The sequence below is a fragment of the Acartia tonsa genome, chromosome 4 (genome assembly GCF_053477335.1).
Source record: "Acartia tonsa isolate MP-2025a chromosome 4, ASM5347733v1, whole genome shotgun sequence".
Taxonomy (NCBI): domain Eukaryota; kingdom Metazoa; phylum Arthropoda; class Copepoda; order Calanoida; family Acartiidae; genus Acartia; species Acartia tonsa.
The window spans coordinates 4,737,150-4,759,348 of NC_137263.1; the positions used below are offsets into that span (position 1 = coordinate 4,737,150).

Below are 22,199 nucleotides of genomic sequence, written 5' to 3' on the forward strand. Positions count from 1 at the left end.
GTACTTCAATTTATCATCCATTGTATTATTTCTTAAGATCCCTGCCTCTCGGCCACTTTCCCAGTTTTTTCAACCACGCCTTCTCCCCTCCCTCCACTTCAGAGGTGCAAGGCTTTTCATTCAATTAACACAACAAAAACAGAGACATGTATTCTGCAGTTAATTTTATTTCTAATATTCATAATATAATCTGTAAGGATAAAAATGAGAATATGTTACTTACAACCCACCTTAGATATTTTTATGACCAACTCTCAAAGATGTACAAGGGGGAGGGAGGGGTTTAAGGGGTAATTCCCCCCCCAAAAAAAAAAATCTCCCGAAAATAAAAAAAAAGCTTGGACGTCCTTGACCCTTATATAAGAACTCTGATTGTAATTTAATATTGATAAATTTAGGCACTTGGATAATAATTGATATAATCAATAAAAATAAGTATTAAAAACATTTTTATCAATATCAATAGTTTTGTTGATGTCAAACCTACACAAAATATAAATAGGTACCTACCTAATCAGATTGATTTAGATTTTAAGAAATGGAAGACCTTGACAAAACATGTGCTTTATTTTTTGTGACAAATTACATGCTATTAATCATATACCATCACATTCACCAGTGCATTTTATTTTAACATTTAATTAACAAGACTAAACATTTTGTAGGACTAATATTTATATGAAGAATAGTTATTTATCGCGTTATAGACAGCTTTCCGCAGATATTAAAATAAAAAAATATAAGATTGAAACCAGTTTTGTTAGCCACGAGTGACCGATAGCCCAGGCTAACAATGCTGGTATCAATCTTATGATTTATTTTAAAATTCGTGGAATATTGTCTGTTATACGATGCTTTCATGATTTTTCAGTATGGCTGAGAAGTGATTCTAATCCAGAAGATATTAATCGGTTTCTAAGCCATACTGGAAATACTATTTAATAAATGAAACCTTACCTCATCCCCCACCTGTGTCCCCTCCTGTTTTCCATCAAGTCCGGTGGTATTGTGTGACATGGGGAAACAACGACCAAATAAGCTCGAGCTCTCTATATACCTAAACAACAACAACAAAAATCAGGGATCTAAAAGGATAAGACAATGGCCGATAGATGTATGTACATTCTAAATGATCCCTTCTGTAAATTGAAATAAGTGGTTGAGACTTTTAACCACGCATCTTAATGAACCATCAATCAAACTTCACTAAAGTCAATAAAGTTGTTAAGCCAACGAATAAGGAAAGCTTATCATAAATTAGTTATTTGAGGGAGGGAGGGGACAATGGCCTGTTTATTACACTAGTCCCCAATGTTTTATAATTAAGTTTACTCATTCGTTGCCTCAACAACTTTGAGGACTAGTATAAAATAAATAAATATTATTGAGAAGAATGTTTCCAGTATGGCTTCGAATCCGATTAATATCCGCTGGATTAGAATCGGTTGTAGGCCATACTGGAAAATCATGTATTGTATTGTATCATATGCAATTTTCTACCAATACCTAATGAAATAAAAATCATGACATTAATGCAAGTTTTGCTGGACTGGGCTTTTAAAACTGGAATTAATTTTATATTCTTTCACTTCAACTATCCGCGGAAAACTGCGTTATATAGCCTGTGTTTTAAGCTACTTGCATCAAATTTTGTTGGAATTTCAAATTTATATTTTGTACTTTAAAATCTAAAGTGTATTAAAGGTTTGACCCTCTGATTTGTCGAGCTTCGCTTATATTGATGTTGTTATCCTTGTTTTTAAAATATTACCATGAAGGACAAATTTTCTCATCAATGAGCTGTTTCACATTCCTGCCCTCCAATTCACTTCTATCACCAATGTTACAGTAAGGAGCCATTCTAAAAGTATAAATGTTTGTTAATATCGTATTAATGGAAGTAGAATTTATGTGGATGATATAACAGGAGAATTTTTTTTGTCAATTTTGGTTGCAATTTCCCCCCGCATTTATTAGTCGGGCCGTTTCTCCAGTAGGAGGAAAGATGGGGTAAAGGTGGGATGGGATAGATCGTTATTTTAGCCCGCTACAGAGTTCACTTTATTATAGAACATGAAAATCATGTGTAAGATCCAAATAACATCCATTATCGCATTATAGGTTAAGCAGGTTAGTTTGAAGAATATCCCCTAACGGAATTCTGTGGGTGAGTGGTTCAGGTGCTTGCTTAATTTTCTGGCGTTAGATGGTTCCCAAATCTATGATGATTTCATCTCCTGCCTTCACCTTGCTGATAAGTTTCAGCTGATTTTTTCAAGAGTTTGGGGGGCAACACATCGTAGTAAAAACGACTTTTTTTATCTGCTCCAAAATATTATTGTATGAGGGTAGGTATCTTGACCCTCCAAGAAACCTCCTCCCCCCCCCCCATTTATATTTTCTTTCTAAAACTCAAATTGAAAAGGGGGTGGGGGTCGACTTTACCTTCACCTAACTTAAGTGCCCCTAGAGGCTTCTAGGGGGCGTAGCCGCTTTTTCTTTTTTAAAAAGGAATAAAAAATCTTACCTGTCCTTTATTTCCCTTTCATTTCCTGATTGCGCACTACCCCATGGAAAGAAAGTTTCATTAGGACAGTGGGACACACAAACCTTAAAATTTAAAAATACATGTTTTATCATTTATCACTAATACTATCTAGGTAAGTCTTAATTAATGTCATATTTAAGTTACAAATCAAGCTAAAGGTTAGCTACGAGATTCAAAAATTTCGGAGCGGTCAATGGATGTAAAATATACATGGATATTATGCCAGGGAAAAGATTGTCGTCATTTGGCTTGCAAATATGGAACTCGTTTATTGGTCGAAGTGAGGAGAGGGGAAGGTGTAATGTTGTAAAGGTGTTATTTTAGCCCGCTGCAAGTTTCACTTTATTACAAAACACAAAAATCTGGTGTAAGATCCAAGTAATAGTATGTCCATTGAGTGAACGTACAAAATATGTAATTACGTAAAATTAAAATTCTATAATAAACAAAAAAGAGATTTACACGATTATATTAAAGGTATACTTACATGAGGCGTAGGACAGCCCGATATGAGTGCCGCAGGGTTCAGGCATTGGGTTATATCAAAGAGGAGAAGGTAGGGCCGCTTCTCCATCTTACCATGACCACATACATGTCCCTAATTATTAAAGTAAGGTTGAAAAATGTCAAAAGGTGTTATTTTAGGTAACAAATATAAAGTTTAAGAAGAAAATTTATTAGGTTTTAAGTAGAGTTCAAAAATAATTTTAAGGTTATTTACCAGAATGTAAATAACGTATTATTTGCAAAAATGGCCATTTTCGAGGTATATCAACCAGGGAGGGAGTACTGGCCCACCAATGTTGACTACTGAAAATCCAGTTTTGAGATTTTTGGTAAAAATTTTAACCCCCCCCCCCCCCGTTTTGTTCTGACATGAACCAGCATAGTTCCCCAACAACAAAAATACCTTTGGAAGTGGTTTTGGACGTCTAGAACAGATTCTATGGGCAGTATAGTGACAAAAAATGTATTGAGAACTAAATTTTAAATTTTTTTGGTTCTCGTTTTCGGGGGACCACTTCTCACTCCCTGGTTGAGATAATGCCTTACAACCTTAGAATGTACTATTACATGTCCCCAATAGTATCTGTATAAATTTTTCATCTCCATATCTTGAAGCGTTTTACTGTAATTCTTCAAAGGGTAGAAGATTTGAGCAAAAGAAAAATCCACTAAAACCATTTTTAGATTTTACCTCAAATAAAAACTGAAATATTTTTTGTGGTTCTATTAATTGTCTTAAAAACGAAGAAAATAAGCCATTGAACATTAAACTCTGATAACTATTAGTGGGGTAAAATTGCTTTCATAAAAAAAAACATACTGTATATGTAAAACTTGACAGGCATACATTAAAATAAAATTGTTTTACTAAGAAAGGAGATTTCAATGAAATTATTTAAATTGTTGTAACCAAAGCTCGGCAGCCGCGTATAAGCCTAAAATTTAAAACTGCTTGCGTGCAAATTAGTAAATTCCGAAAAGAACTGATTGTCTGTTTAGGAACAGGTTTAGACATTCAGTGGAATTTTTAAGTTGAAATATGACAATTTCACTAAGGCTTACACGAGGCTGACGCGCGGCTGCAGAGCCCTATATTAACCTGAGTGTCTGTTGGATAAATTACTCTCATAATATTTCCCTCACTGTAAAACAAATCATATTTTATACAGGTTTAAATAAATAAGTGTTGGTTACAATGTTTAGTATAGGAACTGCATATAAGACTAAAATAAAAGATCTAATTGAAAAGGTGTAATTAAAACATAAATGGATTTATTATTATTTGGATATTACACTAGATTTTCATGTTCTCTAATAAAGTGAAGCTAGCAGCCTAGCATACACCCACTTTACTCAATCCCCTCCCCTCCTACTAGATGAACGAACTGACCAATAAATGATTTACATGTTAGTAGATTTACTAAATTTACGACAGTTTTTCCCATGTCATAAAATCCACGTATATTTTATAACCATTCAGGCATACTATGTATCATAGATGGGTAATTGATAAATATACATTTGGAATTTAATATGAAAATAAATTGATTTCTCAAACAGTATCTTCGCACAAAACAATATTTATCGTGAAAATTGATTTTCCTATATCCCAGGTAGGCCACAAATATCCAGGCTCCAACAAATCCAAGCAACAGAAATATACACAAAATATCTGAATAATAAATGTATAAGTATAGATGTATAACTAGACAACTACCTGGATCCCTCTGTTTGAGACCTTTTTCGTCTGCTAGCAAATTGATTTCTGCTCTTTTGAAGTGACATGGCCGTGTTAAAATTCCCGACGCTATTGGTTGATTTTCAAAGACCCAATTAAAAGTCGCCACACAGTCTTCGGGGTAGGGACATACAGTTATTTAATCCCTTCCCCCTCTATTGTATTACTCTAATATCTTAATAAATCATCAATTCAAAATTTATTCATAAATTCATGCTTCTCATAGTCAATGACAAATGTGAATCGGAAAAGCGTCCGCATTTTGGTTTCAACACAAAACTAAAATAAGAAAATTGATGGTAGAAGATTTTGATTAACGACGTAGGCGACCCGCTGAATTACTTAAGAAACAACCAAGTTCTTAATATATATCCTATTATATAAAGTAGTAAGCCTTTTTTTGTCTGTAGCGAAGGATCTCGCTAACCGCTAGACCGGTATGGTTTTCCTTTACAGTGAAGCTTCTTATAGGTCCAGGGAAGGTTTTTAAAAAAATTTAAACTTTTTCTTTTGAAACTCATATTGAAATTTGGGGGGGTCGACTTTTCCCCTCCAACTCTAATTGCACCTAGAGGCTTCTAGGGGCGTAGTTGCTAGTAATATATATTTTAAAGGCGAAGCTTTTCTATAATTTAAATTAAGGTCTGTCCGTTCGGAACGTTTAGCTGTTTTCGTTAATTTAGACATGTTAAAATTGATCTATCGGTTTTTCTACTTTGCATGATGATTCCTGTACCAGTTAGGTACGATTAAGGAAGCGTACCAACTCTATCTATGAGTGTTACTATAAAGTCCATTCGTCCAATTAAAACATGTTGATTTATTATGTGATATAATTATTCTATTTATCTGATATTTGGAATATTGATTTTAGGACAACAAATGATTATTCAGCTAAGTAAGATTGTCAAATATTTCATGAAAAGGGTAGAAAAAACCTTTAACTCGATTCAATATTTTTCATATTTTCTTCCTATCTCTCTCTCTCAAGAAAAAAAGAAAATCTTTTGGTAAGACACAATTTTGTGTAAAATCCATAAATAAACATGAAAATATGAAAAGCTGAGACTTATGGGGCGGCCTATAGCAAAATAGCAAGGAATAATCCACTCTAAGCAAAATTCAAATTTTCTGATATGATTTTGAAATATTGCAAATATGCTTTTCTTATCAAATCATGTAATTTCCGGAGCTAACACACACACACACACAAACAAACCCCACACAAACCATGCACACACACACACACACACACACAAAAAAACACTCATACACCCAGACACGTCACACACACAAACTTTCATACTTTGCAACCTAATTTTACACAAAAAAATGACACACAAACACAATATTCTTGGTAAAATCCCTTAAATCGAATCGTGGACAACAACTCTCCACCTTCATTTTTAGTTAAGGACATTGGGCTGTTTATTACACTAGTCCCCAAAGTCTTATCATAACGTTTTCTTATTCATTGTCTGAACTATCTAGGGGTCTTTTATTGAATTTTGATTTGTTGGTTCATTAAGTTGAGTATTCAAAAGGGGTAATTTGGTATTTTTTTATTGGGAATGTACATTAATTTATCGGTCTTTGTCTTATCCCTATATATCCCTGACTAAACCTAACTGACTTAAAACCAAAGTAGAAAAAAGGGGGTAAATGGTGTTTAACTGCTGCTTTCAAAGGAATGCCCTAATATTTTGCCTGTCTTGGTCCCAAATGAAAATGTTGACACAAATAATTTCCATGTGATACATCCATTAGGAATCTTTAATGAGGGGTGGCTTAACCACAAATCTTTACCCCAAATAAATATTAAATACCTGCTTGGTTTTTGCAATTTCTTTTTTTTTATTTATAAAAAGGGATTGTAGTAAAACATTATGGTTAAATATAAAATGTGTAAATAACAAGGATTTTAAGGGATAGGACAATGGACGATAAATTGATGTACAATCCCAGTGATTTAAACAAAATTACTACTTTCGTACATTAAAATTATTGGTTAAAAAGTTTGAACACTTCTATCATAAACCAACCAATTAAGCTTTAATAGAAATCAGGGTTGTCGAATTGGGCACTTTTTTGATATTGGGCGGCCTAATTGCCCAAAAGGGTTCTGGGCGATTTTGGGCGCCCAAAAGTGGTTTTGGGCACCCTTTTTGGACAAATGTCGTAAAAAGGATATAAAATAGCCTAAAACCATACCTAGACTTATTATTAGAAATAAAATAGCCTAAAACCATCTCAGGACCTATAAAAGCTCCACTGGAAAGGAGAACCTTATCGGTTCAGCAGTTAGCGAAATCCTTCTCTAGATACAAAAAAGCTTAACTAGTTAACTAAGTTAACTAACGGCTACGGCCCTAGAGGCCTCTAGGGGCACTTGAGGAGGGGAGAGTCAAATTTGATAATCCAATTATTATATTAGATTTGAAAAGAAAAAGTAAAAAAGATTTTTTTTTTTTGGGGGGGGGGGATATTTTTTTTGGGGGGGGGAGGGGGTTTCCTCCCCCCATTTTTATTTTTAGTTTAAAAAATTTAAAAAAAAGTTTTTGGGAGAGTGTAATTTTTTTCTAGGGGCGATTTCTCTTAGGAGGGTGGTGGTACCCTCCCCCAAAATAGTTATATTATAGCTATGAGAAGCTACCCTGTTAAGGAGAACCTGATCGGTTCAGCGGTTAGCAAGATCCTTCGGTACAAACACACAAACAAGCAGACACACATCTTGTTACTTTAGTATAAGGATATCACCCAAAAAATAGGCCCGTCCCCCCTCTTTTAACCCCCTCCCCTTTTTCTCTCCCCCTAAAATGGGGGTGCCCAAAACTGCCCAAAAGGACCTTATATTGGGCGGCCCAAAAGCGCCCGCCCAAAACTGCCCGCCCATAATGACAACCCTGATAGAAGTACCCAAAGTTTTGAAGCCAAAAGATGATATTAATTCTGTATTATATTGTTCAGTAGTTGTTACTCATCTGTATAATTAGAAAAAAAACTCTCCTTATTTCCAATTCATTTAAAAAATAGGGGGGAGGGCTGTATCACTGCCCAAATGGCACTTTGTGTGAAAGCACCATATTTTCTGAGTGACTTAAAGCTTTAATGTTTGCCTACCCAAGGATGGAGGGGACATTGAGCTGTTATTACACTAGTTTCCAAAGTTTTATAAAAACGCTTTCTTATTTGTTGGTTTAACAACTTTGTGGACTTTAATTCTTATTGTCTGGTTCATTAAACTGAGTGTCCAAACGTTTCAACTACTAAGAGTAATCTACAGACGGGGAATTTCGTGTATCATCATTGGGGATGTACATCAATTTATCGGCCATTGTCTTATCCCTTTAGATGCCTGTTGCCTACCTGTGCATGATCTTTTCTTCTGTAGAGGGCCAGACTGTGAGAAACAATAGGATTCACCAAATTCTGCCTCTGGATTGTATTCACCATACACATACTAAAATTATTTTTATTCATGGATTTCAATTTTTTTAAATACTTTATTTACATTATTGTATTGTATTAAGCTTGATCCTTTTTAGTACCGTAGCTGCTCTATAACTAGAGTTTGTGCGTAACAGTCACTAAACAATAATGAGATTTTCTTAGCGGCTATTATACAAAGATTTATCATTTTTTAGCGCGATTCCTTCAACTACGAAAATCTTTAATGATTTAACATCGGCAGAAAGACGGCTGGTTGACTGCATTTTAGCGGGTTTTATTTTTACTTTTTGTGCTATTTCTCAATGATAGCTGTATAATTTTTTTTTGTGTTTTTCCCCCCTAACTAGAGAAATGTTAAAATTTAAATAATGAACATAATCATGTTCTTGTTAGTCTTAAAGTGTTCGCTACGTTTGTACAACAATGTCCTTGATTTGTAATACTTTCTATTTTCGTAAGGCAATATTCAGAAAAGCTATGAAAAATATTAAAAGCAAAAACTATTAACATATATACATAGATAACGTAAAATAAAGGAATAAGCCCTTTTAAAGTACTAAAAATATTAGGGTAAATACTACTCCACCTATATCTTTCACTATAAATCACAATGAAAGTATTATATAATGGAACAGATAGATCAGAATAATTTTGGTCACCATATGATCAATTTAGTTGGTAAAAACAAAAAATTATCCCTGTTAAATTTTTTTCTTTGACTCTAGAATGAAGGTTAAATTTCAATATACAATATCCTTAGGCGACCAAACTTATCCCCAACCATCTATTCTACCATTTGAGGAGTGCTTTATAGTGCCTTTATAAAAATGGGGATAAATTAAAAACTTTTTGGCTGGAGAATCCCGAATGACGTCATATAATATTAGAATACTCCATTATGCTAATACTAGCGGCTACGCCCCTAGAAGCCTCTAGGGGCATTTAAGGTAGGAAGAGGAAAATTCGACCTCATCCCATTTTAAATCTCAAAAGAGTAAAAAAAATATTTTTTTTTTTTGGGGGGGGGAGGCCAAGGGGGGTGAAGACACCTCCCCAAAAATAGTTTAAAACCTTTCCAGGACCTATAAGAAGCTTCACTGTAAAGGAGAACAATATTGGTTCAGCGGTTAGCGAGATCCTTCGGGACAGACAAAAACGCTTACTACTTTATATAATAGGATGAATACGGGATTTTTTTGGCCAAGTTTTAAATTAATCTCCTTTTTTATAAGCACACTGTAAAAAGCTTCACCATATGAACCTGATTGTTGGGATCAGGAGGATCTGAATCCTGTGAATAATCATATTCCTGTTGATCTTGGTGATGATATCCTTGGTGATGCTCATGTGGCGGGTATCCAGGCTGCTGCTGGTAATAATCCTGGTGGTAGCCACCATCCTGGAAGTGTCTCCTGTCTGGAGGTTGCTGGAGGTCAGCATCAGCTGGATGGGTCTTGTGCTTCCTACCCATCTTCACCCTGAATAATAAAACATGGATTGAATATCAGAGAGAGAGAGAGGACAATGGAATGTTCATTACAAGTCCCCAAAGTTTTATAATAACGTTTTCATATTCGTAGTTTGACAACTTTGGGGACTTTAGAAAATCTTGATTGGTTGATTCATTAAGTTTAACGTTCAAACGTTGCAACCATTAATTTCAGATGGGGTAATTTTGTGTATCATCAATGGGGATGTACATCAATTTATTGGCCATTGTCTTATCCCTTTAGATCTCTGATTGAATATATAATAAATCTAAAGTAAAGATGATTTTCAAAGACCCAATTGAAAGACGGCAGAGGAACTTTGGGGTGGGGACATACAATTATTAAACCTCCTTCCCTCTCTATTGTTTTACTCTTTAGAACCAGTCAAATTCGGGGGGTTCTTAAACTAAGGCCAATGGATAATACAAAAAGTGTATACTCCCCCCCCTTATTTAATGATATCAAATGCTTTGCTACAATCAAACATGCACTAATTGTAATTATGAGTGCAACGAAAAACTTGAGGGTTTCATATATTTCTTATGTCCCCATATTTTAAAAATTATATTTTTAAAGACGAAGTTTTTCTTTGATGAGGGTCAGTCGGTATATCTGTAACGGTTAGTTCCTTTCGTCAATTTAGACATTTTATAATTGTCCTATCGATTTCAAACTTTGTATAATTATTTCTATAACAGTTAGGTACGATTTAGAAAGCGAAGCAACTCTATCATGTTGTTTTTAACTTTGATGACATAAATTTTTTATGTAATATAATTAGCCTTTACATCTGATTTTTGGAGTACTGATTCCTGGGACAACAAATGTAATTATATGCTTTAAACAGTATCCTGTATTCAACCGTTCAGCGACAAATTTACATAAAATTTTGTTAGTGTTCGTTTGTCCTACCGTTTCGGAGCTTCACTTTTATGGATAATGTAATCCTTGTTCATAAGCACTTAAATAGTGACATTGAGATGTACATACCCAAGTAATAGAAAAGCTTTGATTTTAGAAAGAGAATAAACAATTATTTTTATTATTTTGTGAAATATTTAAGTTATTGAAATTTAATTGATCGAAAAAGAAAAATCAAAAACTTTTAATGATAAGAAAAAGAAAAGAAAATGTTGGAAGAATTTAATATACATATGATCAGGGATCTAAGGGGATAAGACAATGGCCGATAAAATTATGTGCATTCCCAATGATGATAAAAAAATTATCCCTTCTGTATATTACAATTAGTGGTTGAAACGTTTGAACAACCAACCAATAAACCAACCAATTACAAGTTAATATAGTCCCCAAAGTTGTCGAGTCAACGAATAAGAAAACGTTATCATAAAACTTTTGGGACCTGTGTAATAAACAGCCCAATGTCCCCTCCCTCCCTGACATATGATTCTGATTAAGAATGAGATTAGGAGAGGAAGAATATAAAATTTTAGATTAGAATCAAATGAGATCTTCTAACCTTTTTCTTTGCAAATTCAGGTTTTAGTTGGACAGATTTCTTACAGGGATGGAGAGGACATTGGGCTGTTTATTATATAAGTCCCCAAAGTTCTTCTTTCTTTGGGGACTTTTATTGAATTTTGGTTTTTTAGTTGAGTGACCAAACATTTTAACCACTAATTGTAATTTACAAAAGGGGTATAATCTTTGGAAATGTATGTACATCAATTCATTGGCCATTGTCTTATCCCATTAGATCCCTGCATTTTTTAATATTTCCAAATAAAAGACGACGAAAAAAAAATTCAGATGAAGCAGAAAGTCTTTCAACCTTTAAAAAGGGTATATGTACTTTTTATTAATGGAATACGTTTTGTTATTGAAGATATTTTTCTTTGTATTGTAAAGAAATCTTGGATCTACTTTAGAATTTATATAATGTACAGTCCTTTCATTTAAAAATCCTTAAAAAACTTATCCTATTATATAAAGTTGTCAATTTTTTTAAAGTAACTTTATATCATTAAAAATAGAAATGACAATTTAAGTGAGCAAGAAATATCGAACTTCAATATCTAAATTTGGATAAATATAAAAAATTCTTACTTCATAATTCTATTAATAATAGTAATTTATCATTTTGTGTTCCTAATTAATTAGGACGTTTGTCCCGTATAATTTTCATAATATAACACTATTCTGATAACAATAATAATATTCAACTAATAATAAATATTGATATAAAAGAATACTGTGTAGAAAAAAATAACTTATTTGAACACTTGTGGATGAGTTGGGCCAAGTGCAAATAGCCTAATTATTTCTTATAGACTGCTGCAAAATTAATAAGTAATTAATCAGTATTTTTTATATTGTATACACAATAATATGAATCATAGTGACCCAAAGGGTTTGACAGGCGCATATATTATAGAGTCTTTTCACTAGAGATTTGTGAAATTGAGCTTTTTAGCAATAAAACCTTACCTAACCCACTCATGTATATAGGTTTGAAGATGACTAATTGTTTAGAATTATAATTTCGTGGATTTTACAAGAAGTAGTTGGGAGATTTTTATTACAATTTATGATTTTTTTTTACAATTTTTAGGTTAGGTTTGGTTTAATGGCTAGGTAGGCTAGAGGGCCGAGCAATGCAGTAAAACAGGCAAGGGGGTCGAGCGCTGCGGTCATGATCATTATTAACAATTGAGGCTATTTTTCTTAAGCCAATTTGTTGTAAGGCAATTTTTTACAAGAGGCAGTATGTCATTGTCCAAGGCTATTTTCTATCAGATCTGCAGCTATAAGAAAAGAATACGCTTCTATATCATAATACATTAAACTGACTTTAAAACCACCATTTTTGTGTGCTTTAGGGGGGTGGGGGGGTTACAAATATGGTCGTCGCCCCACCTCACTCAATTAAAATATTTTAAAATTAAAACTATCCGTGACAGCCCTAAAAGTTTACGAGGGAAAGAGCGACGCAATATTATGCATTTAAATTACCACACTGTGGGCTAGAATTGAATCAAGACAAAAGTAAGTGCCGAGCCCTGGGACCTATGTATGGTGAAAATAGACATAAAACCATGATGATTCCAGGTAAAACCAAAATATTTCAGCGGGGTCTTTTTGTTTTATTTCAATTTTAAGTTCTGAAAAAAAAATGAAAAAAATATGAAAATCTTTAATAAAAAACAAACAAAAACTGTTTTTCAAAATTTTTTTTCACTAAAAGATACAAACAACTTATATACATACTATAAGCTTTAAAAAAATCAAAATTTTCAAATTTAGGACTGCCTTTCCAAGGTTAGAAGAAAAATCCTAACAACGAATTCTAACATATTTCTGATCAACATAGCAATAAAACGTCTTTTGCTAAATCTTTAACATCAAAATTAAATAGCACTTACTAAAGACTTTTTTTCATTTAAACTTATACTTTTTACATTATTTAACTTTTAAGATTGTGTTTTTTTAAAAGAAAGGTTGCGTGATTTTTTTCCTCATAATTAATTTATCTTAATATGCTGCATTATAAGTGACTGACATTGTAGGCTGTGATGGCTTAGAAAACTCAATACCAGTTTTGTTAGCCCAGGCCATCGGCCCCTCGGGGCCTACAAAACTAGTTTTAATCTTTTTATTTTTATTTTACTATCTGCTAAAAGCTGTCTATAATCCCATACAATAAATAACTATTAAACATACCAATTAAAGTGAAACAGGGATCTTAAGGGATAAGACAAAGGATGATAAATTGATTACTCCTTCTGTAGATTAATATTATTGGTTAAAAAGTTTGGACTTTGCATGTTTGAACCATCAAATCATTAATCAATTCATAAATTATCAATAAAACATACCAAGACTAATAGTATAAACCAAACAATCAAGATGAAAAATAAAGTTCCCAAAGTTTTTGAACCAATGAATGAGAAAATATTTATAAAGAACTTTGGGTACCAGCAAATTTTACATTCCAATGTCCCCTTGATCCATATTAAATCTACCATTTCATAAATTGTAGAATTTATTTATCAGTATAATTTAATTGTAAACAACAAAACAACAGGGAAGAAGGGGACATAAGAACTGTAAAGATTCTTAGAAATAGGAAAAATTTTCTTTTGTGTGGACACTGCTAGTTTGAACCATCCAATTAAGATTTAATAAAAGACCAGTTAACTAATTAGATAACGTGTCTATAAAAACTTTTGGTACCAGTATAATTTATAGTCACATGCCATACTCGGCGAGGGTGAGGTAATAAAGAGTAGCTCACTTGTGACAGCGGGTCAAGGTATAATATACTTGAGCGTGGAGCTTAATAGCCCTAGTGGCTAAACAAAAGTGTTTCATCCTTCTTCATTACTACTTAGGTCCAAACACTAAGAAACAATGGCTACACAAACAAATAAACAGTCACATTTTTCCTCCCTCCTTGCCGATTTGCATGTATTTATCATGTATAAAATCAATTATTTATCATACATTGGAGGTAGGGGGCTTTGGACTGTTTATAACACTAGTCTAAAAAGTTTTATAATAATAATTTGTTATTCGTTGGCTTATATTTTAGTAAAAATATTTTGTTTTGTTTATTCTAGGTTTTTTTAAAATGAAACTTATATTGAATGTGTCCCAGAAATAGAGAGGACAATTGACTGTTTAATAAACTAGTCTCTAAACTTTATAAAGACATTTATTATTCTTTGACTTAACAACTATGGGTACTTTTGAATAGTTTTGTTTTTGTCTGTTTTCAGGGGAAATTTAATTTGTATAGCAGCTATTCAAGACAGATGGCTGCATTTTTTGTGAAGATTCCCTAAACAATTTACTTTGTATATCAGTCAAGGTCTATAAATATTAAAATTATAAAATACGCAAGAAAGGTTTCAGGATTTAAAGAAATTCTTTATAAAACTGCTTGTCCATATTCCCATCTCATCCATGTTATTGATGTTGTCATCCTTGTTTCTTTCTTTCAGGGATCTTAAGGGATAAGACAAAGGACAATAAAGTGATACATGTAGATTTCCACAAATTATGACACGGAAACTAACCATTTCTTATGTAAAATTATTGTTTGATTATATGTTTGTAAAATATTAGTTTGAAACCATTCCATTAATTTTAGTAAAAGTACACAATTTTTTTGAGCTAACGTGGGTACTGGTGTGATTTACATCCCAATGTCCCCTCCCTCTTATAATTAGCAAAATAAATTTTAAAACGGCATTCTGCTTTTCAAAACAGGATATTTAAATAATTTGTATGATAGAACAAAAGATCCTAAAACTCTAGACAAAAAGTAACAGGATGTCTTTCTGTCTATATATAAGTGTATGTTTAACGAAGGAGGGAGGGAGTGAACTGGACATAGAATTGTAAATCATATCCAAAGTTTTATAAACACATTTTCTTATCCTTTTGATAATTTATGAATTGATTAATGATTTGATGGTTCAAACATGCAAAGTCCAAACTTTTTAACCAATAATATTAATCTACAGAAGGAGTAATCAATTTATCATCCTTTGTCTTATCCCTTAAGATCCCTGTTTCACTTTAATTGGTATGTTTAATAGTTATTTATTGTATGGGATTATAGACAGCTTTTAGCAGATAGTAAAATAAAAATAAAAAGATTAAAACTAGTTTTGTAGGCCCCGAGGGGCCGATGGCCTGGGCTAACAAAACTGGTATTGAGTTTTCTAAGCCATCACAGCCTACAATGTCAGTCACTTATAATGCAGCATATTAAGATAAATTAATTATGAGGAAAAAAATCACGCAACCTTTCTTTTAAAAAAACACAATCTTAAAAGTTAAATAATGTAAAAAGTATAAGTTTAAATGAAAAAAAGTCTTTAGTAAGTGCTATTTAATTTTGATGTTAAAGATTTAGCAAAAGACGTTTTATTGCTATGTTGATCAGAAATATGTTAGAATTCGTTGTTAGGATTTTTCTTCTAACCTTGGAAAGGCAGTCCTAAATTTGAAAATTTTGATTTTTTTAAAGCTTATAGTATGTATATAAGTTGTTTGTATCTTTTAGTGAAAAAAAATTTTGAAAAACAGTTTTTGTTTGTTTTTTATTAAAGATTTTCATATTTTTTTCATTTTTTTTTCAGAACTTAAAATTGAAATAAAACAAAAAGACCCCGCTGAAATATTTTGGTTTTACCTGGAATCATCATGGTTTTATGTCTATTTTCACCATACATAGGTCCCAGGGCTCGGCACTTACTTTTGTCTTGATTCAATTCTAGCCCACAGTGACCATTAACTTATTCTTATCAAATTAATACTTCCTATTTCAATAACAATAAAGCAAATTATTTCTTCGCATGGAAGAAGGGGACATTGGGTTGTTTTTTTACTCTAGTCAACAAAGAATTATTATAACGTTTTCTTATTCGTTGGTTTTATAACTTTGGGGACTTATATTGAAATTGCGTTTCCAAACGTTTCAACCATAAATTGTTATCAACAGAATTTTGTGTATTATCATTGGGGATGTACATTGATTTATCTGCCATTATCTTATCCATTCAGATCACGTATTTCTTCAGCCTTCTAGACAAAGATTTAAAGCTTTAAGCAAGCATTTTTATTAAGTAAAGCTTTTCTACAAATGGTCTGTTAGTATGTATGTAATGCCCCAAAGTACGAAATTGGACTTAAATACGAAAATCTACTAAATTATAGTAGTTAACAGTAAACACCCTAAAATTAAATAAACAGCGAAGGCAATTTAAATGTACATTCGAATTCGTGGTGGGTAAATTCGACAATTTTTTGGCAAATTAATCCTGGCTTAATTTAGGTAATTATTTGATAAAATAATAATTCCTATATTAAACACAAAATTACATGTGACATCTTGGATATTTTCCAAGATTTTGAATGCATATATTTCACTAAAGATTACATGCAGTATGCTTACAGAGAAATCGTACTACATATTTTGGTCAATCATTCATAACGTCTCAAAATCTGAACTGTTTTGATAACAACTTATGAAGTAAAAACAATTTAGATCATGGAAAGAAAACGAAGTAGCGGGTTTCCTCGTATTTTCACAGTAGCTTATCCTATTTTTAGCTCCTGTAGGGGGGGTCTAACCCTGCGGGGCCGATATCCTAACCCTGCAGGGCAATCATCAACATTTATCTTACCTAACCTAACATAAATTAACATATCAAAAACTACGGTGAAAATACGACGAAACCCGCTACTTCGTTTTCTTTCCATGATCCAACAATTTTTCTAGAGCCTCTGCTGTATATTACTAATAAGGAACTGAATAATAACATCCATCTGTCCGTACTTTATCTTTTTGGTTCATTACCTAACCGATTTTATCATTTTCAAAAATCATATTTTTCTAATTTTTTTACGGAGTAAGTCATAAATAAAAGGTTGCTATGGACAACATTTTCCCTGTTAAAAATATTTTATGTGCAGGAAAATAAACATAAAAATGTCCACCTGATAATAAAGCAACCGAAAATGTTTTTAAGCAGCAAAGAAATTAATCTCAACATTAAATTATAAAATGTCTATTCACATGAATATTTGCATAAAAAGATTTATTTTCATTAATCACAAATATAAGAGGCCACTCAATTAAAAAAAAGGGGGGTGGTCTCAAAACTTGTTAAAACTAGATTTGCATCAGAAACAATTGTAGAGGTATAATCACTGACTGCACAGTCACACTGAAACTGGTAAAAACACAAGTGCATCAGGGATCTAAAGGGATAAGACAATGGCTGATAAATGATATACATCCTCATGGATGATACACAAAATTAAACCTTCTGTAACGTAAAATCAGTGGTTGAAACGTTTGAATACTGTAAATAAAACAACCAATAAATAAAACAACCAATCAAAATTCACTGAAGTTCCCAATGTGGTTAGCCAACGAATAAGAAACATTAAAAAACTTTGGGGACTAGTGTAATAAACAGCCCATTGTCCCCTCTCTATCTGTAAGTGCATACCTTTAACTTTTGTATTCTTGACTCAACAAAACAACCAAGCTGCAATGTCTTTTCAATTCACAATGGATTCAAAATATTTAAATAAATATTTATTTTAAAGATCTAATATTTTTGAAGGGAACATCCTATTCTATAAGTGGCAAGGTTTTTTGTCTGTAGCTTATGATTTCGATAACTACTAAACTGATTGATTTCTTCATTTTAAGAAAGCTTCGCCTAGGTTCCAGGATGATTTATATATTATATTATATTTTAAGATTTATGCTTGAGGCTGGTATATTTTTCTTTCCTCCCTACCCCTTCAAAATCAGAGCTCCTAGATGCTAGGGGTACAGTTGTTAGTATTTTTAAGGGGAAAAGATAGGTAACAGATTGTTATTTACAATGAACTTTGGCCTTATACAGCTTTTTTTGTTAGCTAAGTTTAACTATAATTCACTTTGTCTGTCCAACTGTCAATACATAACGCAATGGAAAAAATATTTTATTCAGTTGCTATTAAAGATAGATCTCTAATTTTTCTTGTAATTGTTAACATACTATAATTGCTATATAATAACAAAATTGTTCTTGTTATCTGCAACTTTTTTATTGATTGTACAGCTACGGCCATATAAAGATAAGAAAAAGATTAGACAAGCTTAATTTGTTTTCCATCTGTTAATATAAACCAATTAGGTCAGTAAATAAACCAATGTGTATTCTACCGTAACACAGGGAGGGAAGGAGACAATGGGCTGTTTATTACACTAGTCCCTAACGTTTTCTAATAACATTTTTTTTATTCATTGGCTTAACAACTTATGGACTTTCATTGAATTTTGGTTAAGTTGATTGTCCAAACGATTTAACCACTTATTGTAATCTACATTAATTTTGTGTAACATCAATGGAGATACACATTATATTTTTTGGCCATTATCTTATCCCTTTAGATCCCTGACCGTAACAGGAAGAAAAATTGGCAACCTAACAAAATGGATAATGATTATCTGGAGACATTCATAGAAATACATTCGGGATTATTTATATTTTTGGTTAATTTTATAGAATTTGCAAGCACAGATTTAAACCACAGTCAACAAACCTTGGGTATGCCCAACCATATAGAGTATGCAATGCATACAGGGATAAGACAATTGCCGATAAACTAATTTACACCTCCAATGATAATACACAAAATTACCCCTTCTGTAGATTAAAATTAGTGGAAGAAATGTTTGGATTCTAAACTTAATGAACAAACCAATCAAATTTTAAATTTCCCTAGGTTAAATTCTATGTACATTGTACATTGAACAAATCATATTACTTAGAAGAAATTATATTTAACACAGTTTATACTAAAACTTTAGCTAATGATCTTAAAAGTTAGGAAAATGTTGTGTCAAGATAAAAGAATATTTAAACTTATAGCGGATCTACTGCAGTTCACGGTAAAATATTGCTGGTAATAAATATTGCCAAAAATCTATGAATTTTAAAGGCTCCCACCTTTCCCACCTATCTTAATTTATTTGAAAAATAAGGAGAGGGTTTCAGTGCTCTATAGAAACATACGGGAAAGCACCAGAATTTATTTTTATTTATTTAGTTATTTTGCCATCAGCTATAAAGGATCTACTGCAGTTCACGGTAAAATATTGCTGGTAACGAATATTGCCAAAAATCTATGAATTTTAAAGGCTTTTAGCTGTCAAACGGCTGAACGTACAGATCATACCCGCACACCATTTTAAGCGGTATAAGAAGGCCTACAAATAATCTGGAATAACCAAGATCCAATGATGCCAAGGGAAAGCTTTACTGAAGAAAAAACGCGTAAAATATGCCTTTTTCGCGCATTTCTCTGCACTGCGAGATAATTTTGCATTTTTGATTTATGGCTATTCCAGATATTCTTATGCCGCTTAAAACAGTGTGCGGGCATGATCTGTACGTTCAGCCGTTTGACAGCTAAAAGCCTTTAAAATTCATAGATTTTTGGCAATATTCGTTACCAGCAATATTTTACCGTGAACTGCAGTAGATCCTTTATAGCTGATGGCAAAATAACTAAATAAATAAAAATAAATTCTGGTGCTTTCCCGTATGTTTCTATAGAGCACTGAAACCCTCTCCTTATTTTTCAAATAAATTAAGATAGGTGGGAAAGGGTAGATTTTTTCCTCTTGACTTACCAATGCGGGGAAACCTAACTCTGTGGGACCTGTACCTCATATCATAATAATATCTAGTAGAACGATGTCTGTCTGTCTGTCCGTCCCTTAAGATCTCGGTAACCACTGAACCGATCGGATTCTACTCTTCAGAGAATATACCTACTGGTCCTGTGGTGAGTTTATGCTATTTTCTTGGGAGTGGGACATCCCCAACCCTCCAAAAAACAAAAATCCCCCCCATTTTTTTTTTTTTTTTTTTTGTAGGGGATTTCCTGGGTCCTTTTACGTATTTCACCAAAAAAAATTTTTAACACCTCTTGGGGCAAAGCCCCTAGAGGCTAGAGGCTAGGGGCGAAACCGCTAGTAATCTAATAAACAAACAGAAAACTGTTGTCATAATTAATCCCTTATTTTCAATTCAATATAAAATAAGGGGGTGGGAGTGTTCGACTAGAAACTGTGGAAAACCACCTAAATTTTCAAAATGGCAGTACATCATTCGATTCTATAGCACTTAAAACATACCTATGTTTTAATCAATTCGAGTTGCAAAACAATTTTAGAAAAAACTAATTTTGCTTTTAATCTGATGTAATTTTAATAAAGTCTTGTTGACGTAAAATAATTGCGCCACGATGACACATGTACATAAACAAAAAATGACCTTTGTCCCTTCTTGTGAAAATTAATGAACTTCATTTGCGTAATATGTTATTTTTGTGAAACAAAATATAATCTTAACACAATATCATAGAATTAATTCTTGAAAATATTTTTACAACATGTATAGCAAAGTGCAGGTTAAAATATATATTAACTCATAAATTTTAAAGCTAAGATACTTTTAATTTAACTAGCAGCTACGCCCTCCCAATGGCCTCTAGTGGCACTTTAAGAAAAATGTGAAGTCGATCCTCCTCTTTCAATTTTAGTTTTAAAGGAAAATTTAATTAAAAGGGTATTTTTTCTCAAGGTGATTTTATGCCTAAATAGTTGCAAACCATCTCTGGACTTATAAGAAGCCTTATTTTAAAGGAAAACAATTTTGGTTCGCGATTATATTTATCTAAGTCAAAATTGAAACCAAGAATAGTTATTTCTCGCATCGTATTATAAACAGCTTTCCGCGGATATAGAATGTATTGTACATTTATAAGATTAAAACCAGTTTTTTAGCCCCGAGGTTTTAATCTTTTGATGTACATTTTTATATTCGTAGAAAGCTGGATATAATACGATGCTAGACATAGTTTTTTCGTATGGATTAGAAACGGTTCTTATCCACTGGATTCGAATGAATACGAGAAAAGTTTTTAATACAAAACTAAACTCTTCCTTTTAAATTAATTAATACTAACATAACATGACAAACCAAAAAAGTTAACAAGCACATATCTTCTTAACAAGTTTCTTTTTAAAAATAAATATTTCTCTTAAACTTCAATGATAACGAATAAGGTATAAAGTTTTATGTATTGAAAAGTGACCACATCCCCCATCAAACCTAAAGAGATTAATTCAATAAAATAAAATCCATAGAATTTAAAGTAGACCACAGAAACTCTAACCCTTTCTAATAGTTAAACATTTGTTTCTAGTTCCTGTATAGAGCCTTTAACTTAGGTAAAGAGTTTTTACCCTTGAGTAACTTTAACCCTAAAGGGTTTTTCTGACTTTTACTACTTAAGCCTAATTAAAAATAACTTCACAAATGATTTTTTTCAAAATCGAAAATTGCGGGGGGGGGGTAGGTGATGTAGGGTTCTCCGCTGGCTATTAAGGGGATATTACTATTAATTCCTCTCACTTATCTGATTAATCCTTCTTACAATTCTTGAAACCTGTCCTCCTTCCTTCTATAACAAATTTTCCACAGAGGGAGGGCACATTGGGCTGTTTATTACACTAGTCCACAAACTTTTATAATAATGTTTTCGTTATTGGTCGGCTTAACAACTTTGGGGACTTTTATTGAATTTTGATTGGAACTAATAATTATAATTTACTAAAGTGTTAATTTTGTGTATCATCATTGGGGGTGTTGTGTACATCAATTTATAAGCCATTGTCTTATCCCTCTAGATCCCTGCAAATCTTCTCTCAGCTTTTTTCACAAAATGCTTTTGCTAATTAATTTGAGTACTTTCCTCTCACATCGTATTATAGACAGCTTTCCGCGGATTTTAAAATGAGAAATCAAAAGATTAACACCAATTATAGTCCGGACTAACAAAACTGGTATTTATTTTATTATTTTTATTTTAATATTCGTGGAAATTTGTCTGTAATATGATACTATACATGACTTTTCAGTAT

At 32.4% G+C, this 22,199-nt stretch overlaps 1 protein-coding gene across 9 annotated transcripts in view; it reads right to left on the minus strand.

The window, feature by feature from the left end:
- The window catches only part of LOC145315749 (choline transporter-like protein 2), a 91,624-nt gene that overhangs the window by 58,792 nt on the left and 10,633 nt on the right, over positions 1 to 22,199 (minus strand). For 5 of the 9 annotated variants that reach the window (XM_080155797.1, XM_080155790.1, XM_080155789.1 and 2 more), the window contains exons 1-9: positions 11,801 to 11,822; positions 9,505 to 9,721; positions 8,160 to 8,253; positions 4,661 to 4,727; positions 4,155 to 4,200; positions 3,036 to 3,146; positions 2,528 to 2,610; positions 1,772 to 1,861; positions 958 to 1,057 (exon numbers count right to left, since the gene is read on the minus strand). In XM_080155797.1, coding sequence (XP_080011923.1) covers positions 958 to 1,057; positions 1,772 to 1,861; positions 2,528 to 2,610; positions 3,036 to 3,146; positions 4,155 to 4,200; positions 4,661 to 4,727; positions 8,160 to 8,253; positions 9,505 to 9,721; positions 11,801 to 11,805 — 813 coding nt within the window. In that variant the 5' untranslated portion in view covers positions 11,806 to 11,822. Of the gene's footprint in view, positions 1 to 957; positions 1,058 to 1,771; positions 1,862 to 2,527; positions 2,611 to 3,035; positions 3,147 to 4,154; positions 4,201 to 4,657; positions 4,728 to 8,159; positions 8,254 to 9,504; positions 9,722 to 11,800; positions 11,823 to 22,199 lie in introns of those variants that run through there. The other 4 variants (XM_080155794.1, XM_080155795.1, XM_080155796.1 and 1 more) reach the window with 3 other exon arrangements.